This window comes from Meles meles, chromosome 1 (assembly GCF_922984935.1).
Source record: "Meles meles chromosome 1, mMelMel3.1 paternal haplotype, whole genome shotgun sequence".
In the NCBI taxonomy this organism is placed as follows: domain Eukaryota; kingdom Metazoa; phylum Chordata; class Mammalia; order Carnivora; family Mustelidae; genus Meles; species Meles meles.
Window position 1 is genome coordinate 124,228,085 of NC_060066.1, and position 24,902 is coordinate 124,252,986.

At 38.1% G+C, this 24,902-nt stretch overlaps 1 protein-coding gene across 2 annotated transcripts in view; it reads left to right on the forward strand.

Annotated features, from left to right (window-relative positions):
* The window catches only part of VAV3 (vav guanine nucleotide exchange factor 3), a 362,558-nt gene that overhangs the window by 250,769 nt on the left and 86,887 nt on the right, over positions 1 to 24,902 (forward strand). For both annotated transcript variants that reach the window (XM_046003440.1, XM_046003448.1), the window contains exon 19: positions 1,942 to 1,987. In XM_046003440.1, coding sequence (XP_045859396.1) covers positions 1,942 to 1,987 — 46 coding nt within the window. The remainder of the gene's footprint in view (positions 1 to 1,941; positions 1,988 to 24,902) is intronic.

The following is a 24,902-nucleotide window of genomic DNA, read 5'->3' on the forward strand; positions in this document are numbered from 1 at the left end:
TTTGTCTTTCTCTGACTTTTTTCAGTTAGTATTGTACTCTCTAGGTCCGTCTGTGTTGTTGCAAATTATTCTCTATTTTAATCCTAACTTCAGGGTGGTAGAGCATTGATCTTCAACATAAGGGCTCTTTTTCACATTTTAAGTCTATAATTTTTATTTATTTTTAAAGGTTTTATTTATTTATTTGTCAGAGAGAGAGAGAGAACACAAGCAGGGGGAGCTGCAAGCAGAGAGAGAAGCAGGCTCCCTGCTGAGCAAGGAGTCCGATGTGGGACTTATCTCAGGACCCTGGGATCATGACCTCAGCCAAAGGTAGCTGCTTAACCATGAGCCACCCAGGCATGCCTTAAATCTAGAATTTTTAAATGCTACTACTTCAGGGATTCCAGGAATAGGACCCAAAGGTTGAATTCCTTTCTTGCCTCTAAGCATTTTGATAATAGAAGGTATAAGAGCATAGAAAGACAGCTTCTATGTACATTAAGAAGGTGAAGGGATATGTAGGAAGTAAATAACAACCTGATATCCATCATTATATATTTTCCTGTTGAAAATATTGTCTGTTGTGTTCATTGTCCTTTATAGAGAGGGCTCTAAAGAATGTTCTACCATTTCAGATAGAAAAGAGATTTTTCTCTGAAAGCAGCTTTCTTCCAAATTATCAGCTATGGATCTTTGACTCTCATGCTTCCCCTCTTTGTGCCTTGGCTACCAAGAAGCCCAGAGTGACATTTTCTTCTCACTTATAACGACTTTCTTTGTATTAGTTTTTGCCGTATGGCTATCCATCTTGCTCAACACAGATTGAGTGCTGATTTTAATGGTAGTGCTCAGTTTTTACAAATCCATTTTGAAAGTAGTTGGGTTAAAAACAAACTTTTAAAAAATTTCTCCGGTTTGCTTTCACCTTGAGAATCCTGAACATCTGCCTGATGGGCTTCAAGGCCATTAAGAAGGCTGTAAGACCCTATTTCACCCATTTAACTTGTGAATGAAAACAACAGGAAGAATCATAAGAAAAATCCATGGCTAATGTGTTTTTAACAAAGCCCCATGTACTCTGAATGAAACCAAGTCTCTTCCACACACAGGCTCAAACCCCAACACACATAGGGAGAAAATTGCTTTTGTGAAAATCTAAATTATATGATAGTTATAGACTCAGCATTTCATCGTTATATAATAAAAAGTGATAATCAAGTCCTTATTAATGAGTGAGATTACTAGGGTTATTAGGTGGAAGTGAATTTAATTCCATGTGAAATTGAATACATAGCCATGCATTTTCAAACATTGAAAATTTCTTTTGTTTTACATCTTATTTATAATTTATGTAATGCATAATTTTTCTTATGGCTTTCTTTTCTGTGATAAGAATCCACTTTCATGGTTCACAAGCTGCATGCCCATTTTGTTTCTTCAAGTACTGAGATACAAGTGACTATAATTAAAACATCATTTTCAGTTCAGTATGTGTTAAAGTCAGAGCTTCAGTTCTGTGTTTTGAAGTTCTCCAGTCTCTAACCTCTCAGGCCTCAGAAATAGCTGAGTTAGAGTTTTGGAGTTTACATGTCTTTGCTGGGAGCATTTTTCCAACCAAGAATTGCTACTTGGGCTCCATTCTCATAATTCCTGTCATCATTACAACTTCCCCCCCAAATTTTTTTTTTCAGTCATCATACCCAGAGATAGCAAATGAAAAGATGTTTCTTTTCTACAGCGTAGTATCAACAACATCAAATACAGATGTTCAAGTGGAGGACTTATTAGAGAAGAAAAAATGTTAAATTATAAAAACTGTAGAACCACATGTTTTGATCAAATTTAGTCATACTTTTAATGGAAAAAGTGCAATATTAATTGGCCTTCCAAAGTATTATGTACTAATACAATTTAATAATGTAAAATCTTTGTTTTGCTTTGTTTTACTTTTCTGCACAGAAACGGACCAATGGACTCCGAAGAAGCCCCAGACAGGTGGATCCAGGTGTGTTTCTGATTGCATATCTATAATCATGACTTCAGTTAAGCGGTTATGAAAGTTATGGGAATTGCTGTAGAAATCAGATTGTTTGCCTTTGTTCTTGGCAGTTTGGTATGTACTGTGTGACCAAGAGGCGCCAGTCTAACGTGTAAATCATTTACCTGACTGTGCTCCCTGGGCCAGGCTCACAGGATGAGTAACACCAGAACTACACTCTTTAAAGAACAATTGACTGAGCTGGTTATTTTCTTACTGAACAGCCTCAGGCTGCTGGGTTAATGCTAACATAGCTAGTGCCCTCCACCTTCTCCCTCCCAGATATGGAAAGAAAATCAACCGAGACAGCACTTAAAAATTAACTTTTCAAAAAAAATTTTTTTAAATAAAAATTAGCTTTTCTAAGGGGGTGGATGGAACTCATAAACTAGACAATTTTGGTACCTTCTGCATTTGGGAAAATACTTTTCTTTACCCTTTATCTGTACTATTTTATAATGGAAGAATGAATTTAAGGACTTTATGATTAAGTATCTTCCTCTGGGACCAATTATTTGTCTGCAGAGAGGATTCAGTTGTTTTCTATTTAACATCGTGAGGTTTGTCCTGTCATTGTTTTAGTTTAATTATTTTTTCATCCATTAAACAATGCCTTCCACAGTTTAATTACCAAAGATTTGGTATGTATATGGTCATATTATTGTGGGTAAAGGGTATTCATAGCTAAAGGATTCAAAATATATGAACTTGATTAATACATCGGGCGGGACATGAAGTAACCTTGCTGGAAAATAATCTGGATTACGTGTTTTGTTTTCCCATTATAAACAGTGTTCACCTTATTGTAAAGCTTAGCTTTCAAAGCATTATAACTCTTAACTGAAACCACACCCTTGGTAGCCATGCCAGTTTATGAGCTGTTTGAAAAGATTTATAGGAGCTTTGTTGCCTCTGGCTAGAAATTGCCTCACTTATGTCCCGAAATCAGTCTAAATCTTCTAACTACAGAACAAAATTAAGGCCATTAAAGAATTAGGGGTTTTGGTTTGTTTTAATAGTTCAGATTTTCCCAACACAGTACCCTTTGCAGAAGATTCTACAATAATACTTAGAAGTGCCTTCTTCTGTTCTATTTAGTAGGACCCTGTGTCTGTCCGCATATTTTTTTTTCTTGCTTTGTGTGAGTTGTAGTATTTTTATTTCGGAAAATGATCTAACCTTTACAAATGTTATTTTAAAAATATTTTCTCTTTCTTCTATGGGCATTTTCATTTAATCCATTTTCTTCCAAGGAAATGAATTTCTATAGTGTGTCAGTAGGAACACATTTGACAATTAATAGTTTACTTTATAGCCAGAATTTTTAGGAGCCTTTAGATTATTTAAAGAGAGATATAGTGAATTCATAAATTGTAAGTATAACAAGGTTTTGACCAGTAATATGATAGTTATCCTCAAGTTGATGGCTGTGCTTAGGTTCCACTGTTCTGGTATTCCTAATTTGTCCAAAGATTTTAGAACTTCATGAAGAATAATCTTACAAATACAAAAGAATGGGTCCTATATGTTATATTTGTAAGAGAAAAATGTGTATACATACATACACACACAGCCCTACACACTCACATATATTGTATATCATATAGTTTTCCTTAGGTATGGTAATTATATATGAGCATTTTCTCATTTCTCCACATTTTTAGAAAAAACAACCAAAAAGCAAAAACAAATAGTTGATGATCTTGCCTCTTGTAGATGTTAACATGGTAACACCTGTTTCTCCCTGTCAGTGTCTTTTGTTCTTAGGCTTGAATTATGTGTTAGAGTTGGTTGTCTTTTGCATCTTTGCTCCTTTCAGTTGGTAACTGGCAAAGCTTTTTTTGTTCACAGTTAACCCTTGCTTGATCACTGCCCTGCACTAAGTTGGTCCTGATGTAACTATCATTTAGCATACTTTCACAGTTTTTACATTCATTCCAAGAGGTTTAAATAAGAAAGCAGCAAAACCAAAGCTTCCTCAGCAAGGACAAACTGCTTTCAAGGGGTATTATTTGCTCTTAGTGCTTTCGTTAATCTTGTCTAGCTAATTTAGTTGACATCTCCAAGTGCTAATACACTGACTGCTTCCCAGCAGTCAGTTACTTAGGGTGGCCTGTAGAAAAAAAAAAACAAAAACCTGGTTAACTTGTAAACGTTTTTTTGGAAAGGAACTTAATGCAGTTTTATGGGTAGTAGGTGCCTAATAAGTACTTGTTAAATGAATTAATGAATAGCCATATTCTCTTTCTGTGCACGTTGGCTCTCTTGCTTTTTAAATTCTTCCTGACAAAGTGGAATGATGTAGTCATGGAGTGCTGAATAGTCCAGTGGTGAGAAAGAAGCATGGCTTTGGGGACCCAGCATAAGATCTCAGTTGCTGTTGACCTGTGGCAATTTCTTTCTCTCTCTCTGCTGTAGTTTCCTCATTAAAGGACACTAATCGTGGTACCTTCCTTACAAAGTCGTCCTGAGCATTGCATGAGTTAATAGGTATAAAGCACAACAGCACCAGGTATGCAGTAAATGCAAGGGTGGAGTTGTAATTATTACTTTATGATAGAGCCTGGAGCTTAATGTGGGACCTTTAGTGAAGTGTAGAAGAATCAATGATATCTGCCAGTTATTTCTTTGTAGACAGACCCAGAATTTTATGTTGATTTTCCACTGAAGCTAGAAGTTTCATAATTATAGTTGTTTTCAGATTTGCAGTTATTCCCTGCTTCTCTGGTGGATTTCCGAAATATTTTGTGTATCTTCTGTGTAAGAAGAGAAGCAATCAACAGTGGAGGCTGAGAGTTTTTTGGTGAAGCTGATGAAGTTCTAGAATATAGGTGAGGTTCAGTGGGATGAGGTCTGGAGCCGATGACCAAGAAAGAATTCTTGAGACATCTTTGGTGCAAAATGGTGGTTTATTAAAGCAGGGGGACAGGACCCATGGGCAGGAAGAGCGCTGCGGGGGCAGTGGGGGGGGGGTGGTGTTGTGAGGGATGGCAGGTTAAGTACCAGGGGGTTGGGGGAAGGTAAGGAAAAGGGAGGTTTCAATAGAACTTTCATATGCTAAAGAGGAGGCCTTGCCATTGCCAAGGTCCTTTTGCCCTCTAGCAAGGTATTAACATTAAGATAATTGGGAGATTCCTAAATAATGTCACTTATGTCCCACCTAGGGGTGGGGGGGAGGGAGTTTGCAAGGTGTCAGCCTTTTGCTTTGTCCTAAGCCAGCCTTCTGTTCCCTCATCAAAGCTAGAGTAGTGTTTGTGATTGCATTAAAGAAATAAAGGAAAACCTCCCAAGTTGAAAACATATTGTGGGGTTATGTTCAAACCAAGCTATAGGTTTGCACCGTGTCTTGTTAGCACATTTCAAACACTCGCTCTTTGGGCACATGGGTGGCTCAGTCAGTTAAGCATCGGACTCTTGATTTCAGCTCAGGTCTTGGTCTCCAGGTCATGAGTTCAAGCTCCATATCCGGTGTGGAACCCATTTAAAACAAAAACAAAAACAAAAAACATTCACTCTTAATAATTGTGGTTAATCTTTATGGAAAATATTTACAAAGGGCTTTGCAGTTTATTTTTTCTTGTCTTCTATTGTGTGCTATTTATCAATTTATGATCTCAGCTACTTTTATAAATATACTAATGTGTTAGATGCGAATTCTGGTAGCTCTTTTGGATATCTTAAATATAGCAGGGTATTTTCATCAGTTTGTACTTTTCTTCCTAAGACAGATGTTGGTTTCAGGAAAATAACACTTGTAAGAGACAGATCAATTATTTCAGGAACACAGAGGTGCTAGGCCTTTTTCAAGAACATGAGATCATAAATCTCAGAATCTGAGCACCAGTATAATATTTATCACCTAAAGTGGCCCTCAAGGTCAAAGTTGCCAATTAAATTTTAATACTGAGCTTTACAAATTTCCTTCTATGTATAAAATACACAAGATTTATTTTAGTTTACATGTGACAAATCTGTATACCAGGCCATGTGTTCTTTTGATCAAGCCCATGTTTTTGTCTTAAATTTGTGCAATTCATAGCATCTTGTATTTAAGTCCATAGACACCAGCTTTTTAAAAAGTCAGGCCCTTGTTCTGTGTGGTGCTGCGTAAAGATTAGGTAGAGTAGATAGCAAATATTTAGGTATCTCATTTTCTTTCTGATCTTAGGTTAGCCCTGTGATTCATGATCACCTTGAATAGTAAATGAACAGATAATGGTTAAATGATAAAAGAGTTCTTTCTGAGAGCTCTTGCTTTTCATATGCTTATTGTAACTTTTGGTTACAAAGGGAAACCTGTGGCTTGGAAACGTAGTCTTGTCTTATTCACTGAGGAGATGTCCTACAGTTTCTTAGCAGAGACACCTTCAAAGATGGTCACTTTCACTTTCAGGCGGATAGGATTGATATGTAATGTCATTTCTATTTGTTCTTGTATGAAGAAAGGAATTCAGGAACTCTCTCTCTCATTACCAGCTTGTATACCACAATAAGCACCGGAAATATCATTAATTATAAAACATGGCTCCTTTTCATAAGGAATTTATATTCTGCCTAAAGAAAGAATAGATTACAGGCACAAAGTCTTAATTGCATAAATGCATGTATATGGGTGTACATATGAAAATATTTTAATATTACATTACTCTTTTATATACCGACTCACTATAGTGTCATAAAAACATGGTGAATAGTCTGGTAAACATACAAAAAAAAAAAATCTAAATATGTAGTATGTGCAAAAAAGCAAATGTAATTGGAAGAGAGGAGTACCTGTGGGCTCATACTGCTTTTAGTCTGGGTTGTCTATATATGTTTTTATTTATGTAAATAGCAATTTTGTTATGCTGGCTTATTGAATCACAATTTAATACAGTTTTCCTTAATGTTTTAATTTCAAACAACTGTTGAACTCATTCCAACTCTGAACAGGATTGTTGATTTCTTTTAGCTTTGCTTCTAAACATAATGTCAATTTGCTCAGTAGAGAAGTTTTGTATTTTTAGTTTCTAAATACAAAACGTTAATGAGAAAAATAGCCCAGGATTTTAAAAGTCACTGATCTAAAAATACATTTTTTCCTTTTTTTATGGGGGAAACAAATGTATATTCTTGAAGGCTTTAGTAAATGAGATTTTGTCTATAATAAATAAGTAACAAAGTATCCATAGATTATGATATTTCCATATTAATCAGTGAGACCTACTTCTGTCTTTTCTGTCACCCCTAAAACTAATTTCTCATCAAATATAAATACTGATCTAAATATTGGGAGCATAATGGTAAATGGGTAAAAAATATATTTCACACTGAAAGAATGAACTTGAAAAAATTAGAACAATAGAACCCAGTGATTAAGATTCATGGCACAGAAATGAGAAATTCAAGCTGTGAATGAGTGCTGGGAGCCTGCTTTGGTTTTTAAAATAGTTGATTTGTTCTCAAGCTTCTATTAAATTATAGGCGGTAAGACTAGTTTGCACTAAGGTGATCGATCCCCTGATAGGTATTTTCAGGACTACTACCTTTTTCATTCCTTTTACCTTGATGACAAATTTCTGACATGTACATCCTAGTCCCATGCTCACATCCTTTTCTGGTTTGGGGAGGACTTGTTTTTTTCTTTTAGAGTCTCATGCCAGGCTCATAAGGGTCACTATTGCTGTCATCTGGCAGGTTTGTCCACACCTTGCTAAGCCAGTGTTTTCCACCTTCTTGGGTACCTCCAGCGTAGGGACCAGGGTGAAGCAAATATTTGAAGACCGACACAGGGATGTTTTTGGTGGGAGACACAGCATCAGTTATGTGATTACTGAAATAAAACATTAGTAATATTATATATAGAACCTACCTCTGGGTCATTTGTGCACTGCTAACTGATTATTTCTGTAATGATAGTAATCATGTCTTTAGAAAGCAATGTATTTGATATTTAGAAAAATATTCTAAGGAGGAGGTCTCAAACCTGGCGAGCTGCTTTTAACATTTATCACTGAATAAAGGAGTCCTTACTTGGAAAGTCAAGTATGGCCTGGGCTTCCTTTTTATATCTATAGTCCTGATAGTCAAATATCAGATTTCAGAAGAAAGAGAATATGCTCTGTAAAGCCAAGTACACAAACAAACTTTAGGAATTTCTTGTGGGTCAGTGTCCTCTGGCAACCAAGTACCTTGCTCTGGAGCCTTAGTCTGAAGTAAGGCAAATGAAAGGAACCAGTGGAGTCAAAACTAATGGCTTCAAATGGTATATAGTAGTTCTATATATAAATAAGGAGAATGATTCACAAGTTAGAATACTGGAGGTCAGTTTGTGGAATTTCTATCAAAATGACTCATATTGGCAATTACATCTTTCAGTACATTCAAATCCCATGTCGATTTTTAAAAAATTTTAATTTGAATGAAAAGAAGAGCTTATATTAGCTACTTATTTTCTACAGATAACTTTTTTGAGATTCATTCTTTTCTACATAGATATTAGAACTATATGGAAGCTTACCCGTTTTGAGAAACTTGGAATTTTGTTGGAGAGATAAGACATACAAAAATAACATGTCCAACAGTAATGCTGTGTGGTATATGATGAACCATTAAAATACGTGGCGTGGGTTAGTGTAGTTGACTATGTGGGAAATGTGGAAGAATTCATGTGCACTAAAGGACACAGGACAAGGAGACAAAATATCTGACAGGCACATCAGTGAAAGTAATTTACACTGACCTGTAGGTGTTTAAAGTTGTCAGTTTCTTACTAGGTTTGGGTCTGCTCAATTCATTAGCACCCAGTATGCTTTTTTTTGTCAAGTGACATAAACCAGTTTCAAACTAGAAAAACAAGTTAAAAGGGGGGAAAAGGTGATTTCCCTATGAAATCTGTTTTCCATAAGAAAGAAGGACTATTGGGGTGCCCGGGTGGCTCGGTTGGTTAAGTGCCTGCTTTCAGCTCAGGTCATGATCCCAGGGTCCTGGGGTGGAGTCCCCCATCAGGCTCCTTGCTTAGCACGGAGTCTGCTTCTTCCTCTCCCTTTGCCTGCCACTCCTCCTGCCTGTGTGCTCTCTCTCTGTCAAATAAATACATGAAATCTTAAAAAAGAAAAGAAAAAGAAGAGCTGTGTTTGCAGAGAATGGGGAGGGGAAAAGGAGACACTTCGTCTGCGCAGGCCTTCGTGTACAGGCCTTGCTCGTTTCATTGCCCTTCGCTCTGTTGCTCTTCCCAGACACTGTGTTTTTCACAGGTTGAAGGTTTGTGGCAACCCTGTGCTGAGCAAGCCTGTTGGTACCACTTTTCCAACAGCATTTGCTCACTTCGTGTCTCTGGGACCCATCTGGTAATTCCTGCAATACTTAAAAATTTTTCATTATTTTATTTGTGGTGGTTATCTGTGATCAGTATTCTCTGATGTCACTATCAGTTGTTTTGGGATGCCACAAACCATGCTCCTATAAGATAACAAACTTAATTGATAAATGTGTCTGTATCTTATCTGGTCCACTGACTAGTTGTTTCTCTGTCTCTCTCCCTCTCCTTGGGCCTCCCTTCTCCCTGAGACACAGCAGTATTGAAATCAGGCCAATTTTAATACTCTTGTGATGGCCTTTAAGGGTTCTAGTGAAAGGAACAGTTGCAAGTCTCTCACTTTAAATCAGAAGCTAGAACCGATTAAGCTTAGACAGAAAGACCTGTCAAAGACGTGTCAAGAGGCCAGAGAGGCCAAAATGGAGGCCACTTGCAGTAGTTAAAGTGGTGAATGCAACCAAAAAGTGCTATTCCAGTGAACCCCTGAATGATAAAATAGTGAAACAGCCTTATTGCTGATATGGAGAAAGTTTTAGTGATCTAGAGAGAAGATCAAACCAGCCTCCATATTCCCTAATCCAGAACACAGCCCTAACTCTTCAATTCTGTGAAACTCAGGAGAGGTGAGTAAGCTGTGGAAGAAAAGTTGGAAGCCAACAGATGTTCATGAGTTTTAGGGAAAGAAGTCCTTTCCATAACCTCAAAGTGCAAGGTGAAGTAGCAAATGCTGGTGTAGAAGCTGTAGCAAATTATCCAGAAGACCTAGCTAAGACAATTAATGAGGGTGGATACAGTAAACAACAGGTTTTCAATGTAGATGAAATAGTCTTGTATTGGAAGAAGATGCCATCCGGGACTTTCATAGCCAGAGAGGAAAAGTCAATGCCTGGCTTCGGAGCTTCAAAGGACAGGCTGACTTGTGTCTTACGAGCGAAAGCACCTGGTAACTTTAAAAGGAAACCATTGCTCATTTGCCATTCCAAAAATCCTAGTGCCCTTGGGAGTTAGACTAAAACTACTCTGTCTGTGCTCTATCTGGAGAACAGCGAAGGCTGGATGACAGCATATCTGTCTTACAACATGATTGACTGAAGATTTTAAGCCCACTGTTGAGACCTACTGCTCAGCAAAGAAGTATTCCTTTCATAATGTTACCACTCATTGACCAGGCACCTGGTCATCCAGGATCTCTGATGGAGATGTACACCAAGATTAATGTTGTTTTCATGCCTGCTAACACAACATCCATTCTGCAGCTCATAGATCAGGGAGTCATTCTGACTTTTAAGCCTTACTATTTAAGAAGTACTTAGATAGTGATGATTATTCTGAAGGACCTGGGCAAAGTAAATTGATAACCTGGGAAGAATCACCATTCTAGGTGCTACTAAGAATACTCATGATTCATGGGAAGAGGTCAAAATATCAACATTGACAGGTGTTTGGAAGTTGAGTCCAGCCCTCATGGCTGACTTTGAGGGGTTCCGGACTTCAGTGGAGGAAGTAGCTGCAGATACGTTGGAAAGAGCAAGAGAGCTAGAATTGCAGCGGAGCCTGAAGATGGGACTGATTTGCCGCAATCTCATGATAAGACTTGAATAGATAAGGAGTCGTTTCTTAAAAGAAAGTGGTTTCTTGAGATGGAATCTACTCCTGGTGAAGATTACGAGAAGATTGTTGAAACGATAACAAAGAATTTAGAATATCACCTGAAGTTAGTTGATAAAGCAGTAAAAGGGTTTGAGAAGACTGACTCCAGTTTTGAAAGAAGTTTTGCTGTAGGTAAAATGTTATCAAACAGCATCACTAGCTACAGAGAAATTGTTTGTGGAAGTAAGAGTCAATTGATGTGGCAAACTTCATTGTTGTCTTAGTAGGAAAAAAATCCCACAGCCACTGCACCCTTTAGTAGCCACCACCCTGATCAGTCAGCAGCCATCTACAGGAGGAAAGACCCTCCACCAGCAACAAGATTATGATTTGCTGAGAGCTCAGGTGATGGTTAACATTTTTTAGCAATAAAATATTTTAGAATGAAGGTGTGCAGATTTGTGTAGATATGATGCTGGTGCACACTTAATGGACTATGGTATACAGTGTACAAACAGCATTCCTAAGCACTGGGTAACCAGAAATCCATCCAACTATTGGGATATTTGCTGTGTTGTGGCGGTCTGGAAATGAAGCTGCAGTATGTCAGGTGTGTTGGTACATGTCATTAAGTCTATTACTGTACACAGTAAGTTTTAGACATTTTCCTCTTGGGCATACGATGGGTGGGCTTTCTACTTTTACTTTATCTTTTTCCCACTTGGACACTCTTCTGATTGTTTTCTTATATGGGAAGAGGTGAATCTGGAGGAACATACCTGAAATGGGAAGTGGTCGATCCCCACGTAGTCTTATCCCTGCTGACAGCTTTAAGTTGCAGATCAAGAGAAGCTTTCGTTTCCCAACAGCATCTTGTAAGCATGTCACTGTACCCAAAATAGTCGTTTGATATATTCCTTTGGATGTAGGCATTATGTTTCTAGAAGGCGGTAATCCTTTGTTCCACCATTATCTACTCACAGATTAACGTACATTCATCCATCAGATTAGGAGAACTGCGGAAATGGGACCTAGCAAGGCATGTTTCATGGAGGCACGTGGGAAGGAAGGTACCAGCTCTCCATTGGAAGGATCAGCGGTGGGAGGGGTGGAGAGTCAGAGTGTAGGCCTTGAGGCATTAAGTTAGCCGCAGCCTGCCTCTGTGGCAATAAAGGAGTGATGAGGAAAAAAGGGAGGGAAGAATCTCCTCCTTTTGTCTGTTGTAGATATTTCCACTCCCAACAATGTTTTTAGTCATTGGAGGTATCCCTGTGCCGTGTTAGACCAAGAGCCTTGCAGTGGGCTTGTGTCCTGTGCCTCTACTTATTAGTTGTACAATCTTGGACAAGTCAGAGTGTCTTATCCTCTCCAAAGTGGGACCAATAGTAGACCTACTGTCATTGTGAAGATTATACTAGATAATAGATAAAGCATTCATGAATGCGATGTAGCACATCTCTGTAAATGATGGCAGAGGTGATGGTTATTACTGATACTTACACAATCTTGTAATCATTTCTATTGCTATCTAACAAGCTTCCATAAATGTAAGCAGCTTAAACAGCACATATTTATTACCTCAGGGTTTCTGTAGGTCAGAAATCTGAGCATGAGTTATCTTGGTCCTCTGCTTCATGGCTTCTCGTAAGATCTCGCTCAGGATGTTAGACAGGACCGTATCTCATCTGAAGGGTCAGTTGGGGAAGATCCACTCTCCAGCCTGCTTATGTACTTGTTGGCTGGATTCTTTTTGGCTATTGAATTAGGTCCTCAATTCCTAGGTTTAGCTTTTGGCCAGAGGCTGTCCTCAGTTCTTAGCCGCATGAGCCTCCCCATCATGGCTGTTTGCTTCATCAAAGTATGCAAGCCAACAAGACAGTAGAGTCTCTTAGCAAGATGGAAATTCAAATCTTAAATAACACCAATCATGGAAGTAATGTCCCATCCCCTTTTTATTGGCTAGAGGCGAGTCACAGGTCCTGCCTGTGTTCGGGGGAGCGGATTAACGGGTGTGTGGATACCAGGAGGTGTTACTGGGGTTCAGTAGGGATCATTGGGTTCCATCTTAGAGTCTGTCTGCCACAACCTCTGAGATACTGCTGTTTTTCAGGGGAGGCAGCCTCAGCTCTGAGAGGTTTAAGTAATTTACCCAAGGTCACAAAGCACCTGGCTGGTACCAGGACTTAATTGCAGTGTTTGGCTCCAGAGACCTCACTCTTACAGAGATTTTCTGTGTCCCCTACTTATGCCAACTTTTGCACAGAGGAGAGCTTATTTCTGGAGTTCAGCTGTACAGTACAGTGCAAAATTAGTAGTGTGATCGGGTCTGTTTTGCAGAGTTCATTAGTGACTGCTGTTACAAAGCAGATTTATGGGTGATTTTATTTTATGCATTGTTAATTTTGAAAATGTTAATCTGAAATTGCTACAGTATTTCAATTAATTTGGATGATTAAAACTTAGCACCAGAAGAATCTCGAGCAGGAGATAAGGCAACTAATTAGAGGTTCTGAAACAAACAACTGTACACACTGGCACAGAGACACGCTGGTGGAACTCACTCTGCTTCACAGTTTTGAAATGGAAAGAATAATTTCTGGCAGTCTCAGTATTCAGCTTGAGCACAGTTGACCTTTTTTTTTAAAAAAGCCATTTTAAGGCGTTAATTATTTAAAGGAATGTTTTTCAATATTGTGCATTTCTGGAAAACTGCCTCCACATTATTTTAGAGTATTGTCTTTTGGATAATTGTAGCTGGTGACAGAAATACGAGAGACATTTGTTTCCAAGGTATTTTTCATGTCATGTATGGTATTTTGTGGTTTTTATATGTTTGTTTTTTCTGAATTTAAAAGTGGGACAGCACAGACTTTAAAAAAATACTGATCTTCGATAAATTAGTTTTGCATTTTGAAGAATTCTCAAAATTTCAGAAGCTATAAGGAAGTATAAAAAATATTCCTGGACAAATTGCCTATAATTCCTTCACTCAGATGATCGCCTTTATGTTGTTTTTTTTTTTTTTTTACACATTTTTCCTAGTGCTTTCTTTTCTTTGTGTGTAGCCATATGTTTATAAAAGGTCTGTATTTCCAATTTAGTATTCTGCTTTTATCACTTAACTTTGTCTCATGAGCATATTTGTTTATTCACATGTTCATTCAACCATTTGATAAATATGCAGGCCTAATGTTAGTTTACAAGGATGAGCAAGAGGTGTTTTCCCTAACGCAGCAAACAGTGTCATGGAGCCAAAGGTAAGATTTGAGACCAGGGTAATACAGGGGCTATGCTTAAAGGGAGCACATATTTTGGATATGTGGACATCGGGAAATGATGTCTAAACAGAAAGGATGTGAGTAGAGGATTGACAGAATATGGATAGAAACAGGAAGGTTGCAGGAAGAAGGAAGAGCTCCAGCAAAGGCCTTGGGCTGGAAAAAATACAGAATGGCTAGGGTTTGAGAGGGAGAGCTGTATACGATCAGCACAATCAAGGCAAGGTCTTTATTTCCACATCAAAAATTTGACTGTATTCTGAAGGGCAGAGTGAGCCTTTCAGCTAGAGGATATGTCTTCTGAGACTGGTTTAAAAGATCATCCTAGCTGAACTGGGAAGGGTTTATTGAATCATTAAATAGTCTTAAAAAATATCAGGTTCTTTTAGAATTATTTCTTGTTGAACGAGAGTCTTTCTAATTTTCATTATTATAAATACTATTTGAAGAACATCTATGTGTGAATATATTTGTCCATTTGGCTGACTAGTATTATTATTTAAGAATGGAGTCATAAAAGTAGAATTTCTGGTTAAAACTCATGAATTCCTACACTCAGGATATATATGTTGCCTTTTAGAAATTTTACATTGAATTATATCCGCACCGTTTCTGGCTTGAATTATATCCGCACCATTTCTGGCATGAGACTGTGTCTCACCCTATGCTTAATGACACTTCTTTTTACTTTAAATCATTTGATGAGAAAGGAATAAGATATTACCATTTATATATAGTAGTTCATATCATAATATGAACTTCATTACTAGCGAGATAGATCCTTTTTAATGTTTTTTGGCTATTTGTATTGTTCTTCTGTGAACTGTTTATACCTTATCCATTTTTCTTTTTAGGATTTAGTGCTTTTGTAAATTATTTGTAAGACTATATCTATGTTAATGATACCAACCTTATATTTATCGAAAAATTTTTTCTGGCTTATTTGTTTCTATAGAAACTTTTATATTTGCATATGGTCAAAATGATTGATATTTATGGACTTCTTTCTTTTTTCCTGCCTTTGTGCTCAGAAAGTTCTCTCCTTCTGAATTCTGTTAAATACTTCTAGTCTTACTGTTTAATTTATGTAGCATTTAGCCCATGTCATTTAACTTAATAAGTAATTAAAGTTCTGTGAGCAGTTCCGGGACACCTGGGTGGCTCAGTTGATTAAGTATTTGCCTTCAGCTCAGGTCATGATCCCAGAGCCCTGGGATCAAGTCCTGCATTGGGCTCCTTACTCAGAGGGAAGTCTACTTCTCCCTCTACCTCTGCCTGCTGCTCCCTGTGCTTGTGCTCTCTCTCTCTCTCATTCTCTCTCTGATAATAAATAAAGTCTTCAAAAAAATAAAGTTCTGTGAGCAGTTCCAAAATGGACATCAAAATATTTTAAGATCTGTAGTGTAGTACTATATACTATATGGTGTGGTACTATTTACAAAATTTAAATTTACCTTTTTTGCATGTTGCCTAACAACCACATTGCATTGTTTACTTTTCATTCTGTGCTTTATTATATAGATACTTCCCTCAAATAATAAATTATCTTGTGCAAAATATGTCACAATATATGCTGTGTATAGATAGCCAGGGAATAGTATGTGGAACAAATACAAGAATGTAATATTGAGGTAATCAGGCTTTTTTGTTTCCAAACTATGACAAACTACGAGTACCTCTCCCCAGCCTTTCTAGGAGCAGGAGAAAAAATGTTTTGTGTTTTCTTTGAGTTCAGATTATCTCCCACCTCCCATTGCTCTCTTTCCCCCCTGTAAATATACATCCTTCTTAATTTTGTAGATCTCTTGTCATGTTAACTTACACTGCTGCTCCTGAGCCTGAGACTAGGTTTCTTATTTTACAAGATTTTTAGTTTTAATAATTTTTCATTAAAGTAAGAAAATTTCCACTTTAACTTTATTTGAAAAATGGTACAGATACTCCTCATTTTCAAAACAATGTGGAAATTCTGTATTTTAGAGCTCTAATTTAGAAAGTTTTACATGTTGCCATGAAAACATTGTATTTAGTAAGTAGTCTTTCTTGGGGAATCCAGTTGTAAGCAGATAGAATAACGACTTTGATTTCCTACCTGGCATATTGCTCTTGACTATCTAGTCAGGGAACGTGCTTCTAGATGGAAGTCTAGATACCAGCAATTTTGCTTGTAGTTTCCTACTATCTTATTTTATTTTTTTGTAATAGTTTTTTTTTTTCATTTTATTTTATTTCTTTTCAGTATTCCAAGATTCATTGTTTATGCACCACACCCAGTGCATCATGCAGTACGTGCCCTCGGTAATATCTACTACTACTATCAAGGGAATCATGTGATGCATTCAAGTCAGAACAGAACCTTCCTTCTTAGGACAGAGAATTCTTTCAGTTTGGGGCACATTGACAGATTAGATGGATGAAGATAAAAATATTCATGTATTTCTCCATCACCGCCCCCCATTATATTGCTAATATTATAGTTTTTAACTCCTAGAGGAAGAAATTTGCCATTTAAAAAATGTAATGCTATGCTTTGGGGATCCCAATTTTTTAAAAGTTAAGAATCTTCCATTTAAATTCAAGTAGTATCCAAGAACAGAATCTGGCCAATGGTTTTGAAAATATGAAATGGTAACACCTTCTTGGAATCTCAGACTGTTCAAGGATGTTTTTTTCTAGCAAAACAGGAAGAAATTGGAAAAAAGCATATGGACTCAGGTTGAGCATATGAGATATTTTCAACTTGAATCGGCACTTTACTCATATTTGTAGTGTGACTTAAAATTAATTTTGGTGAAGCATTTAGATTTGAGAAAGAGAAAAAAAATCCCTATCTGGAACTAAATCAACATTTGTGGCATCTCATTAATCACTGCCTTATGTAACCACTTTTCCCACCTAAAGAGAAGCTACTGGGATGAGAAAAGTTTATAATATTAATGCCAAGTACAGATCTTCCCTCTCCAAAAAGGAGTTCATTAATCATCATCGAAGCACAAGAACAAACATACTTCATGTCTCTTGCCAATTTTTTTCAATAACATTTCTGAAAGGCAAAAAAAAAAAACCCATTTTCCCATTTTTTATCTTTTTTTGAAAAGGTTTTAATCCGGCTGTTATTTAATTTGTGATGTTATGTAAATTGAACATGCTCTGAGAATGCACGTGCGTGGCACATAGCAATAAAGGGTATTGACTAAGTTTGGACCCCCGAATCAGGGAAATCTGTATGCAGATTGCCGGTTTTGTTACCTTCCTGCTTACATGGTCCTAACAGGCAAAACTTTGGAGACACAGGGCTCAACACTGGGTAATTGGGCAATAAAGGGCAGTGACAAATTCTTACTGTCACTGGTAGGAAGCAGTATGGGTTTGAAGTTTGAAAACATTAGTTTTTAGTCCAGGCTTCTGTGTAAACCTTTGGGCAAGTTAATAGCTTCGGTTTTCTCATCTGTAAAACGAAAATAGTCACCTTACCTGTGTCACAGGATTGCCAGTTGGCACCAATGACATAGTAACCTGCTCAAGGTAGAAAACTGAACCTAGTCATGAGTTACAAACCCATGTGATAAAATAAAAATAAGTGCCACACTATGAAATCTTCATTATTCTGCCATATATCTTACCTTCTCAATGTTAGAATTATGTGCTTGATTAGTAGCTGTGATAGAATTTTAGGGTCAGCTCTACAGTTATGACATCCTCTACATAGTTTTTTATAAATTTAGAAATTTTTGTTTTTCTTTTTGGCTTTTAATGATACTTTTAACTGGGACCATAGAAATGGACAAGAAAGAGCATGTCTTCGAGATACCTGAGTGGCTCAGTCCGTTAAGCGGCTGCCTTCAGCTCAGGTCATGATCCTAGGGTCCTAGGACTGGGTCCCCCATCAGGCTCCTCGCTCAGCAGGGAGCCTGCTTCTCCCTCTGCCTCCTCTGCCTGCTGTTCCCCTTGCTTGTGCTCTCTCTGTCTCTCTCTCTCTGTCTTTCTCTTTCACTCTCTGTCTCTCTCTCTCTGTTAAATAGATAAATAAATAAATAAAATACATCTTAAAAGAAAAGAAAGGGCATGTCTTCTAACAAGGACAAGAAGAAATCAACACTTAATCTAACTAAGGTGCCTGAAAATTTCACAGCAGACTGATTCTCATCCTGGATACTTGGTAGCCAACAGAGTGTAAACAAAGCAGAACAACAATTTACTGGAAATTTTATTGCTCTTTCTTTGTAACTGTGTCTTTACATCGCTTTTTCTGTTTCCTAATTTTAAAAAGTTATTTACAGAGAAGAAAAATTAATGAGTATTATGGCACTTAAGCCAATAGATGAAAGCAATGTCAGTTAAAAAAAAAAAGGCCTCCTAAAGCTGCATGTGAGAAAACAGAGGCACAAATTCAAAAGATCAGGGAAAAAAGAAAAAAGTAAGACCCTGATGTGTGTAAGAAAAAGTGGCTTCTATCATCTTTGTTCTGCTTTGTTTACGCTCTGTTGACTACCAAGTATCTAGCATGAGAATAGGTCTGTGGTGAAATTTTCAGGTGCCTTGGAAAAGTGTTGATTTCTTCCTTGTTCTTGTTAGAAGACATGCCCTTTCTTGTTCATTTCTATTGCCCTGGTTAAAAGCATCATTAAAATCCAAAAGAACAAAAATCTCTAAGGTCGTTTGCTGAAGATGCAGCCTTGAGGATTTGGAAGATCACAGGAGACGGGCTAGGTAGGGCCCATCAACAACAGTGCACACCTTTTTTTGTCCCCCAGAAAACAGTAGAGGATAAAGAGGAGATCATATGGACATGTAGCAAGATATGGTTCATTTTTAAAGTCAAAATAATTTGGGAGGAAGAGGTTGAGCAGAGTAGAACAGCATGAGGTTTTTGTAAGGTGAAGTAGAATTAAAGTGCAGGCAAGAATTATTTTCTGTCTTCAGTTTTCAAGAACACTGGGCTAACCCATCTGTCTCTTTTCCCCTGTGTTGTTCTTGACCTTCTTATCAGCTTGGGGCTTTTCCCTGCGTAGTCAACAGGACTGCATCAGAGATCTTGAGCCTCACACCCTTATTGCAAAAGAGTTGAAGAGAATTCAAAGAAACGTGTCCTGCTAAGTAGCTTGGGAACTAATTGTTACAGGATGCTTCTGTAATAAGACACCTCTGGCTAAAGCCCATGGATTGGGTCCCAGTCCCAGTGTAGGATTCACTTAAAAATATAAACCAAAGTTAATAGTAGCCTTAGAAATTCCCACTGAACTGTTTACACTCCTTTGACAACACGTCTTTTCTAGAACTGTCACTTTCCTCCTTAACAATCTGCACATAGACCCCAGGAGGTTGCTGTCAGTTTTTCCTTCTCTCACTACAATGAGGGAAAAGGTGATGGTTTGCTCATTTCTCATGCTACACATTTCACTGTACGCCACAACGTTAAATTCTTAGATGTGATTTATAGCTTCATCAGCATGTTGGTAAAGTGACCATGGGACAAATGTTGGAGTGTTCCATACTCGTACTTTTATATACTTCAGTTTAATTCTCACAACAAAATGTGTGGAGTAGATATGGCGCTTGTTTTGCAGACAAGGAAGCTACCCTGAGAGGTTAAGCTGTTGGAGTTCACATAACAAATTTATATATTTTGTATAAAAAGAGTAAAAAATTTGTATATAGGTTTCCATAACCAATAAAAGCATTAGATGTTTTTAACTCGTTTAGGAGTCTTTCCTGGGTTTGGGGGTTGTAGTCACTAAACAGTATATTTTATCAAGAGATACATGTTGTAGCTAGGCTGGTCTCAGCCATGGATCATGCCAGATGCTCAGGGGAGGGAGCCTACACCTGAGGTAGGCTACAGGGAAGTAATCCTGGTCAGAGTAAAGAAGAATAAGCATTCTTAATTGCTAATCTTAGGAGGAGCGAGCAATGTAACCTTGATGTCAGGGGTTCTGGGGAGGCGGGGGAGGTTGCTAAGGCATGAGTAGAATGTCTGCATCCCAGGTGAGAGGGAACCACCTGAAGTGATTGACCAGCCCATTGAGGGTTCTCTGAAGGGCCTCAGTTGGGCAAAGAGGGGCAGAGAGGACAGAGATGGCCCCTCAGGTCCCTGCCAACGTTGGGTCACTAGAGTTCCAGGCAAGAAAGGAAGCTCATTTCCTAAGGCATTCTAGATCTTTCATTAGTATGTCTTTGCTGTGATTTTAATATAATTAGGTAATAAAATCATAGAAAAATATCAGGAAATGACCCCAAACAAATGTAATAAATGTTGCTTCTGTTTATTCTTTATAAATACTTTTCCCATAATATCTTTATTAGGATTTGTGTAGAAAACAGGGTTGGAGCATGATTATGGCATTTTGAATAATTTATAGAAGTTGATTATGTTATTCCATCTTGTTGGTCATGTCTGTGTGGATATAATCCTAACATAAACTATCATCCATCAAGGGTCTCAGTCCTCAGTTACAGTCCTGTTCCTTACAATAAATCTACGTGCACTATTTTAGGTAAAAATTGCATCTCATTTTCCAGGCAGATGTGGAGACTTTGTCGGATTTTATTTTCCGCCATTGTTATCCTGTAACAGACATGATCTTAAGCACCGTGTGTGGGAGGCCAGACAATATAAGTGGTTAAAAGTTGGACTTCGTAGTTGGTGTTGTCTTGACTCACAGCTTAGCTCTGCCACTTAGGGATGCACCGTAGGGAAGCTGTTCACCTTCTTTTGCCTCCTTCTCCCTTCTGTTGAAGAGAGGTAATACTGGTATCTGCCTTCCAGGATAGCTAGAGAAGGGCTGAGACGATGTATTCGTAGAGCATTAGCCCTGCAAAGGTCTGGCCCTCTCTCTGCACTTAGTAAATGATGGCTATTGTCATCACCCCCATCTTCAGGATCCTGGGTCTGGGCAGGTGTGGAGGGCGAGCTGCAACCTGCAGAGACTGGCCCCAGCCTCCAGATTCCTGAGGCCGGTGGCAATGCTGTGCTCTTGTTTGTTCTGCTTTTAAGCATCTTGTCCCATTAGAGCAGAGGCAGCAGTACAAGCTGCTAGCTCCCACATGTCTCGCTTATAATGCTTTTGCGAAATACGTATGCATGAATTCCAGAGCCAAGCCACCTGGAATTCAGTCCAGACTCCGCTGTCTGCCAGCTCTGTGACCTTGCTCAGGTCACTTAACCTTTCTGTGCTTTAACTTCATCTTCTTTAAAATGAGGATCATAAGAAGACTCATTTCATGGAATCATCATGAGGCTTAAATGAATTCATATACATTAAGCTCTTAGAACAGGGCCTGGCACATGGTAAGTGATCTGTGTCAGTATTTTTTTTAAGTAAAATATTTTTGGTTCTCTTGAAATGATGGTGGAAGTGGATTGTACATACAGGTAGTTTTAACACTGAAAGAGAGCTGACAGTGTGCTAGGCAGTTAGTGAACAATTTTTAGGGTGAGAAGCCAGCTGTAGCTGGACTATCTCAGAGGGCACTGGACCTTTCACTAACTGGTTTTGTCAGAGGTTGACCCTTCTTCCCCCTCCCCTCTGGGACTTACCCGAGATCTTCTCTTCACTAATTCAGGTATTAGAGAAGGCAGGGAGAATTGGTGATTTCTAAAAGTTTGAGCTCTCTACCCTGCAGTGTTCCCCAAGGCAAGAAAACAAAGACCTTAGCTACCTGCTTGTAAGAGAGCACCAGGGAAAATCCCGGGGAGTGTGTTGGTGAATGATCTTACTGCAGAAGCATAGGAAAGCGAGAAGGCAAGAGCCCTGGCCATCCATGGTCCTGTGTCTTGAAGTCCTGGTGTATGTCCAGGCATTGCAGGTTTTACCAGCTGCACAGGTGGTCAGCGCAGTCCTGGAGGTCCACACACCCCTTTCTAAATTTTAGACACTGCCTTGCCTCAGTGCACATTAGTATTCTCCAAGGGCCTAGACTTTTGAGAAATAAGGCATTAAATCTTCTCTCTACTCACCTGAGACCAAGCACTTTCTTGGTTATTCCTGACAGCCAGCGGCCAGTTGTGTGATTCTGGTAAGTCATTTAAGTTGATGAGCTTTATTTTACTCTTAAAAATAGGTGGGTTAGATTTGATGATTTTTAATGCTTGTTCTTAATAGCCTAAGATGTTTCTCTGTAATGTTGCAGAGGGAGGATACAGTGAAGTGGTGAAAGGAAGAGGAAGGTGTGGGGAACACACATTGCCACAAAAGGCTGTTCTCCACAGGCCATGTGGCACGACTTATGAACAGAGTGACCTTAGGGGCTTTCTCCAGAAATACTCCTCCTCCCTGCTTTGATTCTGGAACGTGCCATCTTCTCATAGTTACTACCACCTCCCTTAAACAGTATTTAGAGATAATATCCTTTGCCATTTCTTTCCTTAGTTATGTATCATTACTGTGGGTCCAAAGCAGATAGGAAAAACTTCCATGAAGGTTTGGCTCTGTGAGTTTTCAGTGGGGAGGAATGTTGTTAGGTCCATAGCAGTACTTGACATGGATTATACCCTCCCCTCCAGATCAGGTTGGGATATGGGGATCCCTGTGGTGGCCTACAGCAGACAGGTTCTGCCCTCAGGTGGCCATGTGCAATCAGGATACATAAAACTAGTTTAACTGTTGCCCTTGATCTCATGGTGGGACTGGCCAGGACAGATTTATAGAAAGTGTATTTGTGAGTTCTGGTTACTAATGTCTGTGCCTTATCTCCCCTCCTAGACCCATAGCATCTTGAATGGTGAGCACGTGGTTTATATCTTTACAGTCCTCAGATAATTTTAGTGCAGAACGCCTTGCCCAAAAGTGTTTAGCAGGTTAAGCACCAAGAAGGATGGGGGTACAATGGAATTGGTTCATGCAGTGGTGGGAGGCATATTTTGTCACTGACATTGCTTAGAATTGTTGGTCCATGGTGATAAGAAAAATCAAGCTGACTTCTATTCCATTTTATTATTGTTTTAAGATACTTCCCAGATAGTATACTCCTTATTATCTGACACGGTATGGCCCACTCCCAACCCCCCAGCTTTCCCACATACACACCTCTTGGGTATTTAGTAAACTGGTATTTAACATATTGACTATTGTAATGGCCTCTTAGATGCTCCTCTTGCCTCTGATCCCAATTTCCTTTATTGCCTCCTCCATACTATCAGAAAAATGATTTACCTAAAGAAGAGCCTGGCCTCTCCTGCTTAAACTCCAGCCCATCCTCAAAATCAGTCTACAGGGTATTAAATATATAAGCCTCCCAGGACCTGTGATACTGAACTTATTGCTGCTTTTCTTCTCTTCTGCAATAGCAGACATCTGGTAATTTTCCACATGCACTGAATTCTTTTCTTGCCTCTATACCTTGGTTCATGCTCTTGCCTCTGGCCAAAATAACCTTACCTACTTCTTTATCTGGGTAACTCCTATTTATCTTTCTGTCATTTATCTGTTGGAATTCAGTTCAGTCATTGTCTCTTCCTAGAAGCCCATCTTACAGAACTTACATTATCTGGTATGCTGTATGGGTTCCTCTCCCACAACAACAAAGCCATAGTATTTTTGTTTGCTTTTTGAAATAATCTGGATACATGTTTACCTTCTAAAATTTTCACAAGCTCCTTAGTTAACAGCAGGAACCTTATCTTTTCCATACCTTTGTTCATAGTAATTGGAACATAGTATGTGCTCAGTAAATATGTATTGAACTGAATTGTAAGTCCAACTTTTTCAAAGGGAAAATTGGTTTCTGGTGTGCAGATTCTCTAACTTCTGTGATAAGCTCATGTATATTTTTATATTTGTATGAATACACATATGTGTACATATATACAAATATATACATATATAACGTGTATATCTATGTGCATGTACACACACACTTTGGAGGTTAAGAAGGTGGTTTGCTATTGAGGCCAGCAGTCTTGTTTTTATTTTGCTTTTCAGTATAGTATATATAAACAATGAAAAGCATTGTATTTGAATATTGGTAATTCTACACTAACTTTGTTAATATATTTCTCGACCGCAAGAACAACAAATAAAAGTTTCTAAGCCCACAGCAATATAGAACACAGGCATGTTTATAAAGTGATATTTTGATAGTTTTGCAAGAATCTTCAAGTGAAAATCATTTGTCTCTAATATCAACCACTCAGAGATAAATTGAAACAATAGGAGTTTCATTTAGGATCTATAATAGCTGCAGTGGAATATGACTATAACACTATTTGCTGGAACTATAGAGGGGAATTTGCTGGTACAGAAAGGTAAGACAATCAAATTTTTCAGCAGGGGTAAAATACTAGCAAACTCCCCATTTTGCAAATTAACATTTTTTTGAAGCTCTGACCACTTTATGGGCAATTATCTCAAATCGTGTTGCATGTAATTCTGTCTATCACCATCTTCTAACTTTAATATGTTTGGTGAAGGAGGAATTTATACAGTCATGCTTTGTGCTATTCTTATTTACCTATATTTCAAAAACCTAAAGAAACTTTAAGCTTAGAAAGATAAGAAAAGACCCATAGATATTTTCAAAGCCCCTCTGGTGCAACCTATGCGTATTTATTTTGTTAAGAGTAATTTTTTTTTTTCCACCAGAAATACTTGATTTAGGACAGTGCATTTTCAACTTCTTTATTATAAAAAGTTTTTTGATAACCCACATTCACCCAAGACTGTTCAACAATATAACAGTTCATATATTAAAATTTCATTTGAACATTCACAAATAGGAA